Genomic DNA, 18,467 nt, shown 5'->3' on the forward strand with positions numbered 1-18,467 from the left:
GGGTTGGGGGAGGGAGTGGTTATTGATGCGTGTTGGGTGTGTGTGTGTGTGTGTGTGTGTTAGAGGGAGAGAGAAAGAGCAGTTCTCTGTAATTGTGATTAATCATGGAGGGGGGGGGGGGGGGGGGGGGGGCTGTTATCTGGGAGCGGACAGACCGCTTTGTCTGCCTGCAGTCACGGCTCTGACAAATGGAGCCAGTTTTTTTCCTTTCTTTTTTTTTTTTGAGGGGGGGGGTGTATCAGAGAAAAACAGATGTGGTCTGGGAAAAGACAAGGTTAGGCAGTAACGCCAAAGGTTTTCAGAGGTGTTGTGTGTTTACAGCAGGTCAGTGTGTGTGTGTGTGTGTGTGTGTGTGTGTGTGTGTGTCGTGGTGGTGTGACTCTTCTTGTTACCGCCCTTTTGGCAGTGTGTGCATGAAAGAGCTTGGAGTACCAAACGATTGCTTTGGCTCCACTCCATAGGAGCAGAAATAGTTGGTGTGCTGCTCTTTGTTGATTTTGACGTGTTTCTTTCAGTGGGAAATGAATTATAGTTTAACCATCTGTGTAGCATTTTTCACTACGTATCCAGAGACACAACGAAGAGTCACGTTAATGAGGAGAAGACAGAGAAGTTTTTTGTAATCTGAAAACCTAGTTTCTTTTATATAGTAAATCTGCTGAACAGAGAGGAACACTATTACAGGTGCTTTAGTGAAACATTACGATAGAAACATGGGTGTGAACAGAGCAGGATATTGTCGCTGGTCTGTGGATTGGCGTGGTAATAAAACGCTGGCCAGTTTTTTTTAATGACAAGTTCTCAGCTCAAGGGGTGAAAAAATGAGGGAAATCGGTCTTTTTTAAGGAAATCTACTGTTATAAGAGGTCAGGGGAGGTGCAGCAGAATGTTCTAGATCATCGCTCACCACGGAGGAGTCATCCATCATCGTTTGCTGTGCTCTCAGACCTCAGCTCTCTCCTGTTGGCCCTGTTATATGACCCCAAACTCCACCAGACGCCACTGTCCAGGTTCACCCACTCAGACCTCAGCTCTCTCCTGTTGGCCCTGTTATATGACCCCAAACTCCACCAGACGCCACTGTCCAGGTTCATCCAGATGTGTGTGCTTATTATTCAGACAGACAGACCTGTGTATGCTTATTATTCAGACAGACAGACCTGTGTGTGCTTATTATTCAGACAGACAGACAGACATGTGTGTGCTTATAATTCAGACAGACAGACAGACAGACCTGTGTGTGCTTATTATTCAGACAGACAGACAGACAGACCTGTGTGTGCTTATTATTCAGACAGACAGACAGACAGACCTGTGTGTGCTTATTATTCAGACAGATAGACAGACCTGTGTGTGCTTATAATTCAGACAGACAGACAGACAGACCTGTGTGTGCTTATTATTCAGACAGACAGACAGACAGACCTGTGTGTGCTTATTATTCAGACAGATAGACAGACAGACCTGTGTGTGCTTATTATTCAGACAGATAGACAGACCTGTGTGTGCTTATAATTCAGACAGACAGACAGACAGACCTGTGTGTGCTTATAATTCAGACAGACAGACAGACAGACCTGTGTGTGCTTATTATTCAGACAGACAGACAGACAGACCTGTGTGTGCTTATTATTCAGACAGATAGACAGACCTGTGTGTGCTTATTATTCAGACAGACAGACAGACCTGTGTATGGAGAGTTAGAGGCATAGAGAGACTCTTCCAACACAATTTGGCATTTGGGGTATAACAGTTTTGTACTGAAACCCAAAACCAGGGTTCTGGAGTCCTCGGTTCAGGTCGGGGTTTATGTGTGGGGAACCTCTGATCTGGTTTTTCCACCTCAACTCTCACAACTGACGATTTTTCTTTCCTTTTTTCCCCTCTTTTTAAATTATTTACTTTTTGCCCAAACACGATGCCAAATCCCAGTGATCACATGGTCTTAGTGCAGGAGAGCGTTCTGCCCCGTCTGTGTTTTTGGAAAACGTTAATCATAATTTGAAGCTGGGATGGGTTTTCTTTTTCTTTTTGTTTCTCACTGTGAGAGAATACATGTGCCGTGCCTGTCATGTGGTGCGTGAATGTTTTAAGAGAGCGGACAATTATAACAGCTTTAATGACAATGTCTCAGCTCTTTAAAATAACAATGAGACACACGGTGCCAATACTCAGGTTATAAATAATGTCTTATACTGGAACATATGAATTCATATAAAAAAACAGAGTAGGGGTAATCTCTGGGCTTCTGTGAGCAGGGGCTTGTTTTTCTCATGCTGCAGTGACTCTGCTTTGATCTGATAAAAGCCCAGCGCAGTCCCTCGTCATTCTGCGATCGTCACGTTTTTCTTTTCCTGCTGAAACGGCCGAATGCTCCAGTGACAGTCACCACGTTTCAGTTTGGTTTCTCTCATACTTATTTTAACTTTGAATAACTGGAGCTCAAGTCTAATTGCAGTCATTTTCTGGAAGAGCCTTAAATTTATCTTTCTGTTTAAACGCGCTGATGTTTAGATGTACAGTCTTTCACTCCCTGTCGTGGGGAAGAGCTGTAAAAGAACTTTCTCAAAGCTACTCCGGTTTAGTTTTATTCAACTTATCTTCTAAAGGAAGAACCTTGACATAAAAGGTATGGAGGATTATCATTGTCTTTTTCTAAAGAGCTTTGGTGCTGTTTGCATGAAATGTGTTATTTTGTGTTCCATTTGTAAATGTTTAAATTAAAAAGCAACATAAACTTCAATTCACCAAAAACAGAGGTACAAATGGAACCGCAGGCTAAAAACAGAGGTACAAACCCAGACCGTGAATAACCTTTACACCTATATGTGACAGCAAATGAGTGAAACAAAAAACAAAGTAACAAAATCTCTCTCTCTCTCTCTCTCTCTCTCTCTGTGTGTGACTGTGCACTCTTTTCTGCGTGCCTCATCTGTGCAGTGAAAGCTGTGTGAGATTGGGGGGGGGGGGGGGTTTGATAGATGTGTAAATTATCACAGTGATGGAGGCAATGAGGCAGTCCCAACACCTTCTGTTTCCTCCCTCTCTCTCTGTGGGATGCACTGCTGGGGTAAAGAGAGGGAGAGGGAGGAACAAGGGAGAAGGCCAGGTGAAGTATTTTGTCTCTCATTAGAGACAGCGGATTGGTTGACTGGGTACAGGGGTGGAGCATCGGTCAGCGGAGTCTTTTCTGGAGCTGGTTTCCTCTGGCCCTGTAGCACATTTACATATGCATACATAACTCATTTACATATGCATATATAACTCATTTACATATGCACATATAAGTGTAAATCCTGTGTAAGGTGGGTGTCACTGATAGCACTGTGCCCTCCCACTACATCTTCTGTCAATTAGACCCACCCTCCCACATCACACACAGTTAACAGGTGGGGAGTGTGGGCATGTTTGTATTTGTGTGAGTTTGTAGTGTATATATAAATGTCTGTATCATCCCAGTATTTGAGGTCTGTGACTCTGTGTGTGTGTGTGTATATCATGCCAGTATATGAGGTCTGTGATTCTGTGTGTGCCTGTGTGTGTGTACCATGCCAGTATTTGAGGTCTGTGACTCTGTGTGTGTGTGTGTGTGTGTGTGTGTGTGTGTATGTATATCATGCTAGTATATGAGGTCTGTGATTCTGTGTGTGTGTGTGTGCCTGTGTGTGTGTACCATGCCAGTATTTGAGGTCTGTGACTCTGTGTGTGTGTGTGTGCCTGTGTGTGTGTGTGTGTATATATCATGCCAGTATATGAGGTCTGTGATTCTGTGTGTGTGTGTGTGTGCCTGTGTGTGTGTACCATGCCAGTATTTGAGGTCTGTGACTGTGTGTGTGTGTGTGTGTGTGTGTGTACCATGCCAGTATTTGAGGTCTGTGACTCTGTGTGTGTGAGTGTGTGAGTGTGTGAGTGTGTGTGTGTGTGTGTGTGTGTGTGTGTGTACCATGCCAGTATTGGAGGTCTGTGACTGTGTGTGTGTGTGTCTGGGACTGGGGCTCTGGTTGTTCCCAGCATGCCGTGCGTCTCTGGAGCAGTAGGTCTGCTGGGACGACTGGCCGGCCGCAGGGACAGTCGCCTGGAGCGACAGCATGCTCTGACTCCAGACCCGACTCTGTGGTTCTGTTCCTGAACCCAAGCTACGCACCAGACCGACCCGGGTCCTGCCGGGCCCGCTCTGCATTCTGACTCAGGAAGGGATTGCGTAGAATCAGTGAGGGTCCATAACCAGTCCCTCAGGGGCCAGGAGACTGTGGGAGTGCAGCAGAAGAACGAATGAGAGAGAGAGAGAGAGAACTGGGGGTTGGGGGAGGGGGGGGGGCAGATATTTTGCAGCGATCAGCCCCTCCTCGGGGAACACAGACAGCCTAATGAGTTTGATAGTCTGCTGGGATCCATAAATCATTCCACGCAAAACATTTCTCTTCCACCAATAAAAACATTTATCACCTACTGTTTATTCACTCACTCTCACAAGATTGATTGGCTTTCAACAGCCCGCCAAGCAATCAGCCGTGTACTGACGCTGTCTCCACGTTTTCTCCCCCCCCCTTCTTCTTCCTCTCTCTCACCATCTTCCAGTTGGGAAAATTCGGAAGCAGTGGATGAAGGAAACCATTTCCGACGTCGGCGTGGGAATGCTGAAGTCTGTGAAGGAGTACATTGACCCAAACAACATTTTTGGAAATCGAAATCTCCTCTGATTGACTAACACTTTTACACTAAATTAAACTGCATTTGTTCTTCTAACAGCCTCTCGAGAGAAATAATCATTCTTGCTTATGCCTTTGGTCATTACTCTGAATGAAATCTGTGTGTGTGTGCCCCCTCCCCCCCCCCTTTTTTTTTTTTGTTTTGAAGGTTGTTTTTTTTTCTTCCCACCACTCATGTCCACAAATCCTCAGGCAATTATACGCTTTCTCTTCTCTTCTCTTCTCTTCTCTTCTCTTCTCTTCTCTTCTCTTCTCCTCTCTTCTCTTCTCCTCTCTCCATTGTGGTAAGACAATGGCTGTCATTTGTTAACCCTCTGCTGACTGATGGCTAAAACAGAACTGTTCAAACACATGTCAACTCAAACATTAAAGCCCCTGAGAGAAGGGAACTGCGTAGAAATGATAGACTGATTGTTTGTGTGGTCCTGTCATAACTGGGTTTATGGAGCACTCTTGCTGGTTTTGATGTGATAATTTATGTTATTGACTGGTTTTGATGTGTTAGTTTATGGAACGGGCTGGTTTTGATGTGATGATTTATGGAACGGGCTGGTTTTGATGTGATAGTTTGTTACTGGTTGGTTTTGATGTGATGGTTTATGGAACAGGCTGGTTTTGATGTGTTAGTTTATGGAACAGGCTGGTTTTGATGTGTTAGTTTATGAAACAGGCTGGTTTTGATGTGATGGTTTATGGAACAGGCTGGTTTTGATGTGATGGTTTATGGAACAGGCTGGTTTTGATGTGATGGTTTATGGAACAGGCTGGTTTTGATGTGATGGTTTTGATGTGTGTAAATGTGTTTGGTAGTACTGTTGATTGGTGCGTTGTGACTTCTGTTCTCCCTGAAGGATCATGTCTTTTTCCCTCCATTCTTCAGCCCTCTCTCTCCCCACTTCTCTCTGCTTCTACCACACACACACACACACACACACACACACAATTCCCACACCTCTCTGACTCTCTCTTACACACACACACACACACACACACACACACACACACACACAGAGTGTCTCCTTCTCGGTGTTTCGTGGTCATCCGTGTAATGTATGTGTTGACTGTGATATTTTTGTGTTTTGTTTTGTTTTTTCAACTAGACCTCTTTTATTAATATTCAACCAGAGCCGCTGTGTTGGGGCTTTTGAATGTGTTTTTGTTTTGTTTTCTTTTCTTTGTTTGTGTTTTTAACATTTTATTTGAGCCCCGAACGGGAAAAGTAATCTTAATGTACAATTTGAGGTGCCTCTCATTTAATCTGCCCTGCAAGTCCAAGACTTTACTGTTCCCCTTAACCACTCATGAAAGGAAAAAAGAGAGAGATTATTTTAGGAAGGTGTACTTTTGATTTTCTCCCCCTGTCTCCACTAATGTGTGTGCTTTAACCCCCCCACACCCCAACCCCAGTGCTTCCTAGACTGTCTCAGTTTCTCTGGAGTCGGACCTGTCTATCTCAGTTTCTCTGGAGTCGGACCTGTCTGTCTCAGTTTCTCTGGAGTCGGACCTGTCTAGCGTATTTGTATCCTGTAGTGTGAACTCGTAGAATTACAGTGCTCATGTTTGTACCAAAGACTTTAAAAACCTTTTCCACACATGCCCAAACACCACCTCCCCATGACTCCGGAGGCTCTGTTTTTGTACATTGTGTATATAAATTCAACATGCATCCTATGTGTGTGTGTGTGAATACATTAATACCCATGAGTCAGTGTAACAAATTGTATTTTTTTAAAACAACTTATGCAAAAGGGGACGATCTTTGCAATCGTCTAAAAGGAAAAAAAATATCCAATTTTGTGACTGTTACTTCAACTATTTCTTTTATTTATTTCCAAGAGACAGATCAGTGTCGTTGATAAAAATACCGAACGATGTTTCTAATGATAGCTCCTCGTCTCAGAGTTGGGATTTACATGATTGTTCAAAAAAAAAAAAAAAAAAAAAAAAAAAACAGGTGTTGCTAACTGGTCTGGGTTAAGCTCTTCAGTCTTGTATGAAATGGATGCAGTTTTGCCTTTTCACACTTTAAACACATGGCAGTTTTTGATACTCTGTGTTTGATGTTTTCTTTGCTGAAGCCATATCCCTATTCCCAGTTTTCTTGAGCTCTTCCCTCTGCTGTGTTCCCGTTCCTGTGAGATCCCCTGACACAGTGTGCTATGATGGGTGGAATAAACCGTTCTGTCTGGACGCTTGGTCATTTTCCACTGTTATTGCGTTGACATGGAAATACATTTCGTCAAAGGATTTTTTTTCCCCCGCGCAATAAATTAAGATAGAAAAGCATTTGGGATCTTTCTTTATTTCGAAGGTAAACGTGTAAAAAGGTTTTGGTTTTTTAACATTAAAAAAGGGGGGGGGGGGGTGAGGTAGGTAATTAATTTTACATTTGATTAATTACAGCATCCATTTAGGAATTATGTTGACATAGCTTTAAGTTCAGATTGCATTTCTTGAATTTTCAATATTATCAGCACTAAAGGTCCACAAAAAGACTCCATATCCCAGAGCGATTTTGTGGTCTTCCAACATATGAATATACGGTCTTTAATGCAATCAGCCAATGACACGCTTGTTAAAAATGATAAACTGATCTCCAAACAGTTTAAACAGTTACCGACACTTTTTTCAGTACTTTGTCCCGCGGCTTCAAACCAGAATTTTTTTTCAAGCGGTTCGTTCGGAGCAGAATTGATATTTTAACGTTTCCGATTTTGCGTTCCACCTTAAAACTATCGTTCCCGAACCGGTTAGAACCAAATGAAATACCGGTTAATAACGTCCCATGCAGGGCTGTGTGACATGACAGTATGTATCTTTCAGACGGTATGAAAATGTCTGCTGACAGATATTTTACTCTATAGTCTCTACAGCTAATGTCGCAAAACATTGCAAAAACACACTGCATCACTAACCGGGAGCGCTGTAGTCCAATCTGTCCTCGCGCCAAAATCTACTGTGGCTTCCATGTCACGGGAATTTTAACGCAGCGGTTAACAAGCTTGTTCATAAGCTATGCGCGGCCCATTACGTTCAGCCTACCTGGAACTAGCTAGCTATTTCCAACATTAGTTCTCTTTACAAGGTAGCCTGTCTATCAAACATTGATGAAGTTGATGTCTAAGACCAACATTTTATAAGGTGCATAGCATAATATTTACCTCTTCTGGTTGCAAAGAGGGAGACCACACCACATTTCACTTTAACGCTACATCACAGCCTGCCGCCGGCAAATTTATGTCCGCTGTCCAAGTGACGTGAGTGACGTTCAGAGGAAGACAGGAACTGAACTCTGCACCAAAGTTATTACAAGCAGAACATATTTTAATTTGTTATAATAAATTACAAAAAAACGTTATTAACCGGATACCATCATTTAAACTAAATGTTTCTGTTGCAGAACATTAAAAAACGTAAAGTTTCTGGTTTCGTTTTTGTTCCTAGCGAAATATCGATTGTTTCTGGTTTTCGTTTTCACTCCTTGAACAGGTTCAAAGCCTTGCTTTGCCCACCCCGTTGCAAGGATAACAGCCCAGAGTGTTTTTTTCTGTTTGGTTTTCCTGTAAAGATGTCTGTGACTGGGTAACAGTTGGGAGGAGTCTTTGATCATTCCTCTGCACAGACCATTCATGTGTTAAGCTCTGTGCTTGTTGATTTCCCTCTGACAGAAAACACAGGTTTTGACTGGGATCTCAAGATGGGACAGGCCATTAGGCAGGTTATTCTATATTTGGCCTTATCTTACCACGGTACCTGCACCCTGTACTGATGCAACCGAACAAGCTGGACCAGTTTACATTTGTCCATTGCTCTGAGTGACTGATTTCCCTGACAGTCTTCCTGCTCCCGGTGATGGTTTGTCCTGAGAATCTTGTATATTGCACCTTATCGTAATGCTGTAGATTTTAAGTCTTGTTACAGAGAGAGCGAGAAACTGTAGATTGACTGTAGAGACTTGAAGACCTAAAATGCAACTAATTTCTGCAATTTTTCACCTGCATCACCCGGATTTTCCCATGTTAACTACTGCCCTGTGTGTGTGTGTGTGTGTGTGTGTGCGTGTGTGTGTTCTCGTCCTCTACCCGGCACATTGACCACTGTTTCAGAGGGTTTACTGATCTCAGTTACTGTTCAGTCAGAAGTATATTTCATCTTTAAGATATTTTTAGCCTATTGCCTGTTTTAAAAAAGTAAACATCCATCCATCTCTGTTCATTTGTGAATTTTTCTGTAAGTTTTAATAATAATAATAATATTAATAATAATAATAATAATAATAATAATAACAATAATAATAATTATTATTATTTATTTAGATATTATCAGAATGAAACAGTTGAGGTTTGCATGGCTATATCTGTATCCTGGAGTGTCATTCTGGTCTTGGTTCTGTCAGAGGATCTGCATTACGGGTGTCTTGATCTGAAGTGACCCACTGACAGACACATACCAAACATTAAATTCAAACCTTTGACCCTCTGTTAACTGGGCACTTTCCCTTGCTGCTATACCCCCACCACACCATAATGCTTACAGTGTACTACACCCCTACCACACCATAATGCTTACAGTGTACCACACCCCTACCACATCATAATGCTTACAGTGTACTACATCACTACCACACCATAATGCTTACAGTGTACTACATCACAACCACATCATAATGCTTACAGTGTACCACACCCCCACCACATCATAATGCTTACAGTGTACTACACCCCTACCACACCATAATGCTTACAGTGTACTACACCCCTACCACACCATAATGCTTACAGTGTACTACATCACTACCACATCATAATGCTTACAGTGTACCACACCCCCACCACATCATAATGCTTACAGTGTACTACACCCCTACCACATCATAATGCTTACAGTGTACCACACCCCCACAACACCATAATGCTTACAGTGTACTACACCCCTACCACACCATAATGCTTACAGTGTACCACACCCCCACCACATCATAATGCTTACAGTGTACTACACCCCTACCACACCATAATGCTTACAGTGTACTACACCCCCACCACACCATAATGCTTACAGTGTACTACACCCCCACCACATCATAATGCTTACAGTGTACTACACTCCTACCACATCATAATGCTTACAGTGTACCACACCCCCACCACATCATAATGCTTACAGTGTACCAAACCCCTACCACATCATAATGCTTACAGTGTACTACACCCCTACCACATCATAATGCTTACAGTGTACTACACCCCCACCACATCATAATGCTTACAGTGTACTACATCACTACCACATCATAATGCTTACAGTGCACTACACCCCTACCACATCATAATGCTTACAGTGTACTACACCCCCACCACATCATAATGCTTACAGTGTACTACATCACTACCACACCATAATGCTTACAGTGTACTACACCCCTACCACACCATAATGCTTACAGTGTACTACACCTCCACCACACCATAATGCTTACAGTGTACCACACCCCTACCACATCATAATGCTTACAGTGTACCACACCCCCACCACATCATAATGCTTACAGTGTACTACACCCCTACCACACCATAATGCTTACAGTGTACTACATCACTACCACATCATAATGCTTACAGTGTACCACACCCCCACCACATCATAATGCTTACAGTGTACTACACCCCTACCACACCATAATGCTTACAGTGTACTACACCCCTACCACACCATAATGCTTACAGTGTACTACATCACTACCACATCATAATGCTTACAGTGTACTACATCACTACCACATCATAATGCTTACAGTGTACCACACCCCCACCACATCATAATGCTTACAGTGTACTACACCCCTACCACACCATAATGCTTACAGTGTACTACACCCCTACCACACCATAATGCTTACAGTGTACTACATCACTACCACATCATAATGCTTACAGTGTACTACATCACTACCACATCATAATGTTTACAGTGTACTACACCCCCACCACACCATAATGCTTACAGTGTACTACACCTCCACCACACCATAATGCTTACAGTGTACTACATCACTACCACATCATAATGCTTACAGTGTACTACACCTCCACCACACCATAATGCTTACAGTGTACTACACCTCCACCACATCATAATGCTTACAGTGTACTACACCCCTACCACATCATAATGCTTACAGTGTACTACATCACTACCACACCATAATGCTTACAGTGTACTACACCCCTACCACACCATAATGCTTACAGTGTACCACACCCCTACCACATCATAATGCTTACAGTGTACTACACCTCCACCACACCATAATGCTTACAGTGTACTACACCCCCACCACATCATAATGCTTACAGTGTACTACACCCCTACCACACCATAATGCTTACAGTGTACCACACCCCTACCACACCATAATGCTTACAGTGTACCACACCCCTACCACACCATGATGCTTACAGTGTACCACACCCCTACCACACCATAATGCTTACAGTGTACTACACCCCCACCACATCATAATGCTTACAGTGTACCACACCCCCACCACATCATAATGCTTACAGTGTACTACACCCCTACCACACCATAATGCTTACAGTGTACTACACCCCCACCACACCATAATGCTTACAGTGTACTACACCCCCACCACATCATAATGCTTACAGTGTACTACACCCCTACCACATCATAATGCTTACAGTGTACCACACCCCCACCACATCATAATGCTTACAGTGTACCACACCCCTACCACATCATAATGCTTACAGTGTACTACACCCCTACCACATCATAATGCTTACAGTGTACCACACCCCTACCACACCATAATGCTTACAGTGTACTACACCCCCACCACATCATAATGCTTACAGTGTACTACATCACTACCACATCATAATGCTTACAGTGTACTACACCCCTACCACATCATAATGCTTACAGTGTACTACACCCCCACCACATCATAATGCTTACAGTGTACTACATCACTACCACACCATAATGCTTACAGTGTACTACACCCCTACCACACCATAATGCTTACAGTGTACTACACCTCCACCACACCATAATGCTTACAGTGTACCACACCCCTACCACATCATAATGCTTACAGTGTACCACACCCCCACCACATCATAATGCTTACAGTGTACTACACCCCTACCACACCATAATGCTTACAGTGTACTACATCACTACCACATCATAATGCTTACAGTGTACCACACCCCCACCACATCATAATGCTTACAGTGTACTACACCCCTACCACACCATAATGCTTACAGTGTACTACACCCCCACCACACCATAATGCTTACAGTGTACTACATCACTACCATATCATAATGCTTACAGTGTACTACATCACTACCACACCATAATGTTTACAGTGTACTACACCCCCACCACAACATAATGCTTACAGTGTACTACACCCCCACCACACCATAATGCTTACAGTGTACTACATCACTACCACATCATAATGCTTACAGTGTACTACACCTCCACCACACCATAATGCTTACAGTGTACTACACCTCCACCACATCACAATGCTTACAGTGTACTACACCCCCACCACATCATAATGCTTACAGTGTACTACACCCCTACCACACCATAATGCTTACAGTGTACTACACCCCTACCACACCATAATGCTTACAGTGTACCACACCCCTACCACACCATAATGCTTACAGTGTACCACACCCCTACCACACCATAATGCTTACAGTGTACTACACCCCCACCACATCATAATGCTTACAGTGTACTACACCCCTACCACATCATAATGCTTACAGTGTACTACATCACTACCACATCATAATGCTTACAGTGTACTACACCCCTGCCACATCATAATGCTTACAGTGTACTACACCCCCACCACACCATAATGCTTACAGTGTACCACACCCCCACCACATCATAATGCTTACAGTGTACTACACCCCTACCACACCATAATGCTTACAGTGTACCACACCCCTACCACACCATAATGCTTACAGTGTACTACACCCCCACCACATCATAATGCTTACAGTGTACTACATCACTACCACACCATAATGCTTACAGTGTACCACACCCCCACCACATCATAATGCTTACAGTGTACTACATCACTACCACATCATAATGTTTACATGTTTACAGTGTACTACACCCCCACCACATCATAATGCTTACAGTGTACCACACCCCCACCACATCATAATGCTTACAGTGTACTACACCCCTACCACATCATAATGCTTACAGTGTACTACACCCCTACCACACCATAATGCTTACAGTGTACCACACCATAATGCTTACAGTGTACCACACCCCTACCACACCATAATGCTTACAGTGTACCACACCCCCACCACATCATAATGCTTACAGTGTACCACACCCCTACCACACCATAATGCTTACAGTGTACTACATCACTACCACACCATAATGCTTACAGTGTACCACACCCCTACCACATCATAATGCTTACAGTGTACTACATCACTACCACACCATAATGCTTACAGTGTACCACACCCCTACCACATCATAATGCTTACAGTGTACTACATCACTACTACATCATAATGCTTACAGTGTACCACATCCCCACCACATCATAATGCTTACAGTGTACTACATCCCTACCACATCATAATGCTTACAGTGTACTACATCACTACCACATCATAATGCTTACAGTGTACCACACCCCTACCACATCATAATGCTTACAGTGTACCACACCCCCACCACATCATAATGCTTACAGTGTACTACATCCCTACCACACCATAATGCTTACAGTGTACTACATCACTACCACACCATAATGCTTACAGTGTACTACATCACTACCACACCATAATGCTTACAGTGTACTACACCCCTACCACACCATAATGCTTACAGTGTACTACATCACTACCACATCATAATGCTTACAGTGTACCACACCCCCACCACATCATAATGCTTACAGTGTACCACACCCCCACCACATCATAATGCTTACAGTGTACCACACCCCCACCACATCATAATGCTTACAGTGTACTACATCACTACCACACCATAATGCTTACAGTGTACTACATCACTACCACATTATAATGCTTACAGTGTACTACACCCCTACCACACCATAATGCTTACAGTGTACTACACCCCCACCACACCATAATGCTTACAGTGTACTACACCCCTACCACATTATAATGCTTACAGTGTACCACACCCCCACCACATCATAATGCTTACAGTGTACTACACCCCTACCACACCATAATGCTTACAGTGTACTACACCCCCACCACACCATAATGCTTACAGTGTACTACACCCCTACCACACCATAATGCTTACAGTGTACCACACCCTTACCACACCATAATGCTTACAGTGTACTACTTCACTACCACATCATAATGCTTACAGTGTACCACACCCCTACCACATCATAATGTTTACAGTGTACTACATCACTACCACATCATAATGCTTACAGTGTACTACACCCCTACCACACCATAATGCTTACAGTGTACTACATCACTACCACACCATAATGCTTACAGTGTACTACATCACTACCACATTATAATGCTTACAGTTTACTACACCCCTACCACATCAAAATGTTTACAGTGTACTACATCACTACCACATCATAATGTTTACACAGACCTTGTGTCTGTTGAGTTTATTTAGAAGAGCCTTTAGTGGTAGCCATATCTGTGACACCTATCCTCGTGATGGAAACAAAAACACTTTGAAAAGATCAATGAAAGGGCAATTTCACTAAAACAGAAGCGAACATATTTTCCTTCCTTTGGAGCATTAACTCAGGGTTATTCGCTGTGTTTTTCATTAGTCCCAGCTGACCTGTAGAACTTGAGGTGAGTATGTATGCTGATCATCTGGAAAGTGCCTTCATGTCCTTTTATCTATTTTTTTTTTCTTTTACCTTGGACTTCCTCTTTGATCTCCGTCATTCTAGTTTACCCTCTCTTATGATGCTGTGAAAAAGGACATTCTTAAATGTCAGAACTGAAGAGAAGAAAACCGTGTGTCCTTCAGTTATTGAATGAAGTGAATGGACTCGGTAGCTACAGTTACCAGACAATAGAAGGCCTTCCGGCATATTCCCTGTGCGTATGGCTGGACTGCTGTGACGCAGTTCCTATTGTCACCAAACCCACTCGTGTTCTGCTCGGTTGCCGATTGCACACACAGGGTCTGTGGGTCAGGCTGGTCACTCACCGGTACAACCGTCTTTGTAATTGTGATTGTGATTTAGTGACTTAGTGACAAAGCGTGAGTCCCTTTTATGTGGAATTTCCATTACCTTGTCCACCCCTCGTATATGGAAACATTAGTGTCAGTGTGTTCTATGATGAACTGCTTCTGGAGTCCACATGGGGGCAGTGTTGAGCTGAGGAACTATATAGTACACTAGGCCCCTAAAGAGCCCACTAGGGGGCAGCAAATTTAGACTCCGTGCCCACACAGTTTAGTAGCACATGTTTATTTGAACTGAACATTTCACATTTCCAAATAACATGCTCTGAAAGACAGTTTTTAAATATCCGTTGTCCCATTATTCACAAAATAAAGAGCTACGAGAATGTGAGGAGGAAAACACAATTAAAAAAAACAAAAAACAAACAAACAAAAAAAACCCAAGGAAACAAAACAACAACAGAACAGAAATGACAGAGAAGAAGCAGATTGTCGAGAGAGAGGGCGAGACCTTTACCCAGCTCTATACAACACCATGACCCATGCAGCTACGCAAAGAGAAAAACCCCACAAAGTCCCAAACTCCTCTAAAGGTATGTTTTTTTTTCTTTTAGAGGTTAACAGATATTATAAATACATTTCTTTGCTACATCTAGAGCTTTTTAAAATTAATAAATTTATTTATTTTTAATTTTCAAGACTTCATGCAGTTACATTATTTTTTTTTTTCCATGATGAGTCATTATTTGATTTGTTTTGGTCTCTGAAGAGCAGGAGAAATCATGCCAGACGGCAGCATGGCAACACAGCACTGTCCCATTACACGACAGTCACGCCACCTCAAGCCTGTCAATCAAACACCACCGCAAGAAAGAAAGAAAGAAAGAAATGCAACACGCACCGAAACAATTCTTTAAAGCAACACTATGGAGGGAGCTGAGTGTATCTACTTGCTGTGGGTTGGAAATGGATGAAAATACTGATGTGTTTGTGTGAATACGCAAATAAATAAATAAATAACATATTGGACATGGAAGTCTTGGAAGTCTTTTGTCTTCTGTGTCACTTCTGCAGTCTGTGCTAATCGAGGTTCAAACAGAAAACAGTAAAACTCAACTGGTTTTAACTGGAAAGCTATAAAGGTCATGACTCAATTCAAATTATTTTAAATTGTTCAAGCGGGAATCCAACTAGTTTTACTTAGAAACTGGAAAGACTATGTACAAGGTGGTGTTATTTCACTTCAGTTATAGGTGTACAGAGATTAAAAACTTAAAAACACTCAAGCTTTACTCCACTTTACTCCACTTGGCCAATAGTTTCATCTCATTTTTAAACTCAACACTTCTAAAGATTCTGTTCAAAATTGACCATCTATCAGCACATGCAACAAGACTCTCCCTTTTTAAAATCACCTTTCTCCATGTCCTTTTTTGAAGTTAGTTAATTTTCTTGTTTATAAATCTCTGCTCTGTGTGTGTGTGTGTGTGTGTGTGTGTGTGTGTGTGTGAATGGCACTAATTCTAGCAGCGTCTGTGGAATGACACACTCAGTGTTGAGGGGAGGGTTTAGAAGGTTCTGTTCAGGGCATCAGGCTGTTTACATAATGACAGACCTGTCAACAGGACCAAAGGAGGAGAGTGTTTTGTAATGTCTTAACTCTGACCAAATGCATGTAAACAAAGACCTAATGAGTGGGAAAAGGCCATTTTTAGACGGAGCTAACGAAGACTGGTTTGATACGTGAGAAATGTTGTTTCTGAGAAACGTGTAATTAAAGGCACATTCACTGATGTCATTTCCTGTTTCAGTATGACTCATCAGTATATACATTAATATCAGAATGAAGCAACTGTAAAACGCACTGGAGGTTTCTGCTTGTGAAGACATATGATTGTGTAAATATATCCAAAGCTTGCACCTTAACCCTGAATACACATGACACCCCCTATTAAAAGTACTGAAAGCACTGATCTCTCAGAAAGAGAGAGAGAGAGAGAGAGAGAGAGAGAAAGAGAGAAAGAGAGAGAGAGAGAGAGGGAGCAACACTAATTAACAAGGGAGCAAAACAAAACAGAGGAAGCCACACACACATTAAAAAAAACACTCCTCAGTTCCAAAGGGTATTTTAAGACATCATACCGGCTGGCTTAGAGAACCTGCGTATAGAACTGTTTAATGGTATATATTAGGTCAATAGAACCTGCATACAGAACCATATTAATGGTATAGGATGTTGGCTGATAGAACCTGCATGTAGAACTGTATAATGGTATATGACAGGTTCATAGAACATGCAGGTAGAACCGTGTAATGGTATATGACAGGCTGATAGAACCTACATGTAGAATAGCATAGTGGTACAGGATGTAGGCCGATAGAACCTGCAACCTGCATGGAGAATTGTGTAATGTTATAGGGTGTAGGCCAATAGAACCTGCATGGAGAATTGTGTAATGTTATAGGGTGTAGGCCAATAGAACCTGCATGGAGAATTGTGTAATGTTATAGGATGTAGGCTGAAGGTACTTATGAAGCTCAGTGAGACAACATGCGTTTGTAAGAAGTATCTATCTGCACAAGGCACAGAGAACAGCATCGTCTGTTTGCATTGCAAGCATTGCCAAAGAACCCCAACGGCTCTGACTACCCCCGAACCTCTAGACATCACATCAAGACAGAGAGAGAAAACAGAACAGAAAAACAGCAAAGCCAAAACACATAGTCCTGTTTACATCACGGCTCTGACAACCCCTGATCCTCTAGAAATCACATCAAGAGAGAGAGAAAACAGAACAGAAAAACTGCAAAGCCAAAACACAAAGTCCTGTTTACATCAGGAATACCATTCATTAGTTTAAATGAAATATTTACAGTTCAAAAAGAGAACTCAACCCCCCCTCCCTTGTTTTCAAATGCAATTGGAACTAAGTCCTAGCAACATGTAGAAATTATGCCATACCAGTGTAAATGCTTTTAATGCTCTTCTCAATCTAACCAGTGTCATTTGGATAAGCCCAGACCAGTCTCATTACTCCTTTAGTTACCAGCTGTATTTCTGTATTTGAACTGAAGTCTTCTGTCAGCTGAAGACAAACAGGTCTGAGGTTTTCTCACAAACACCAACAGGCCTCGGCAGCTAAACTCGCCTCGACGGTGTGATCTAGAAACACACCCAAGTCTAACTCAGCTCTCTGAGAACAAAAAAACTGCCAAACTGCAGTTATTGATCACACACACACCATCACACATAGGCACTCACTCATTCATACTAACTCACTCACACCCACTCACTCACTCACAAGCATACTCACACACACACACACACACACAAACACACACCCCTTATGAAAGCGGTCTTGTTTCACAGCACGCATACCCAGCAGAAATGAGCAAGGTGCGAGAGGGCCAAATCTCCCAGCATGCACTGCGCTGGGCTGTATGTTGGAGAGGGAAGCGGAGGAGCTGATGCAGGGCTGCTGGGAG

At 42.6% G+C, this 18,467-nt stretch overlaps 1 protein-coding gene across 1 annotated transcript in view; it reads left to right on the top strand.

Moving 5' to 3' along the window:
• agps (alkylglycerone phosphate synthase) overlaps positions 1-4,812 on the top strand; it is a 32,812-nt gene extending 28,000 nt beyond the window's left edge. Inside the window, exon 20 of the mRNA XM_030786382.1 lies at positions 4,579-4,812. Coding sequence (XP_030642242.1) covers positions 4,579-4,700 — 122 coding nt within the window. The 3' untranslated portion in view covers positions 4,701-4,812. The remainder of the gene's footprint in view (positions 1-4,578) is intronic.
• Positions 4,813-18,467: the final 13,655 nt, after the last annotated feature.

Source organism: Chanos chanos, chromosome 10, assembly GCF_902362185.1.
Source record: "Chanos chanos chromosome 10, fChaCha1.1, whole genome shotgun sequence".
NCBI lineage: Eukaryota > Metazoa > Chordata > Actinopteri > Gonorynchiformes > Chanidae > Chanos > Chanos chanos.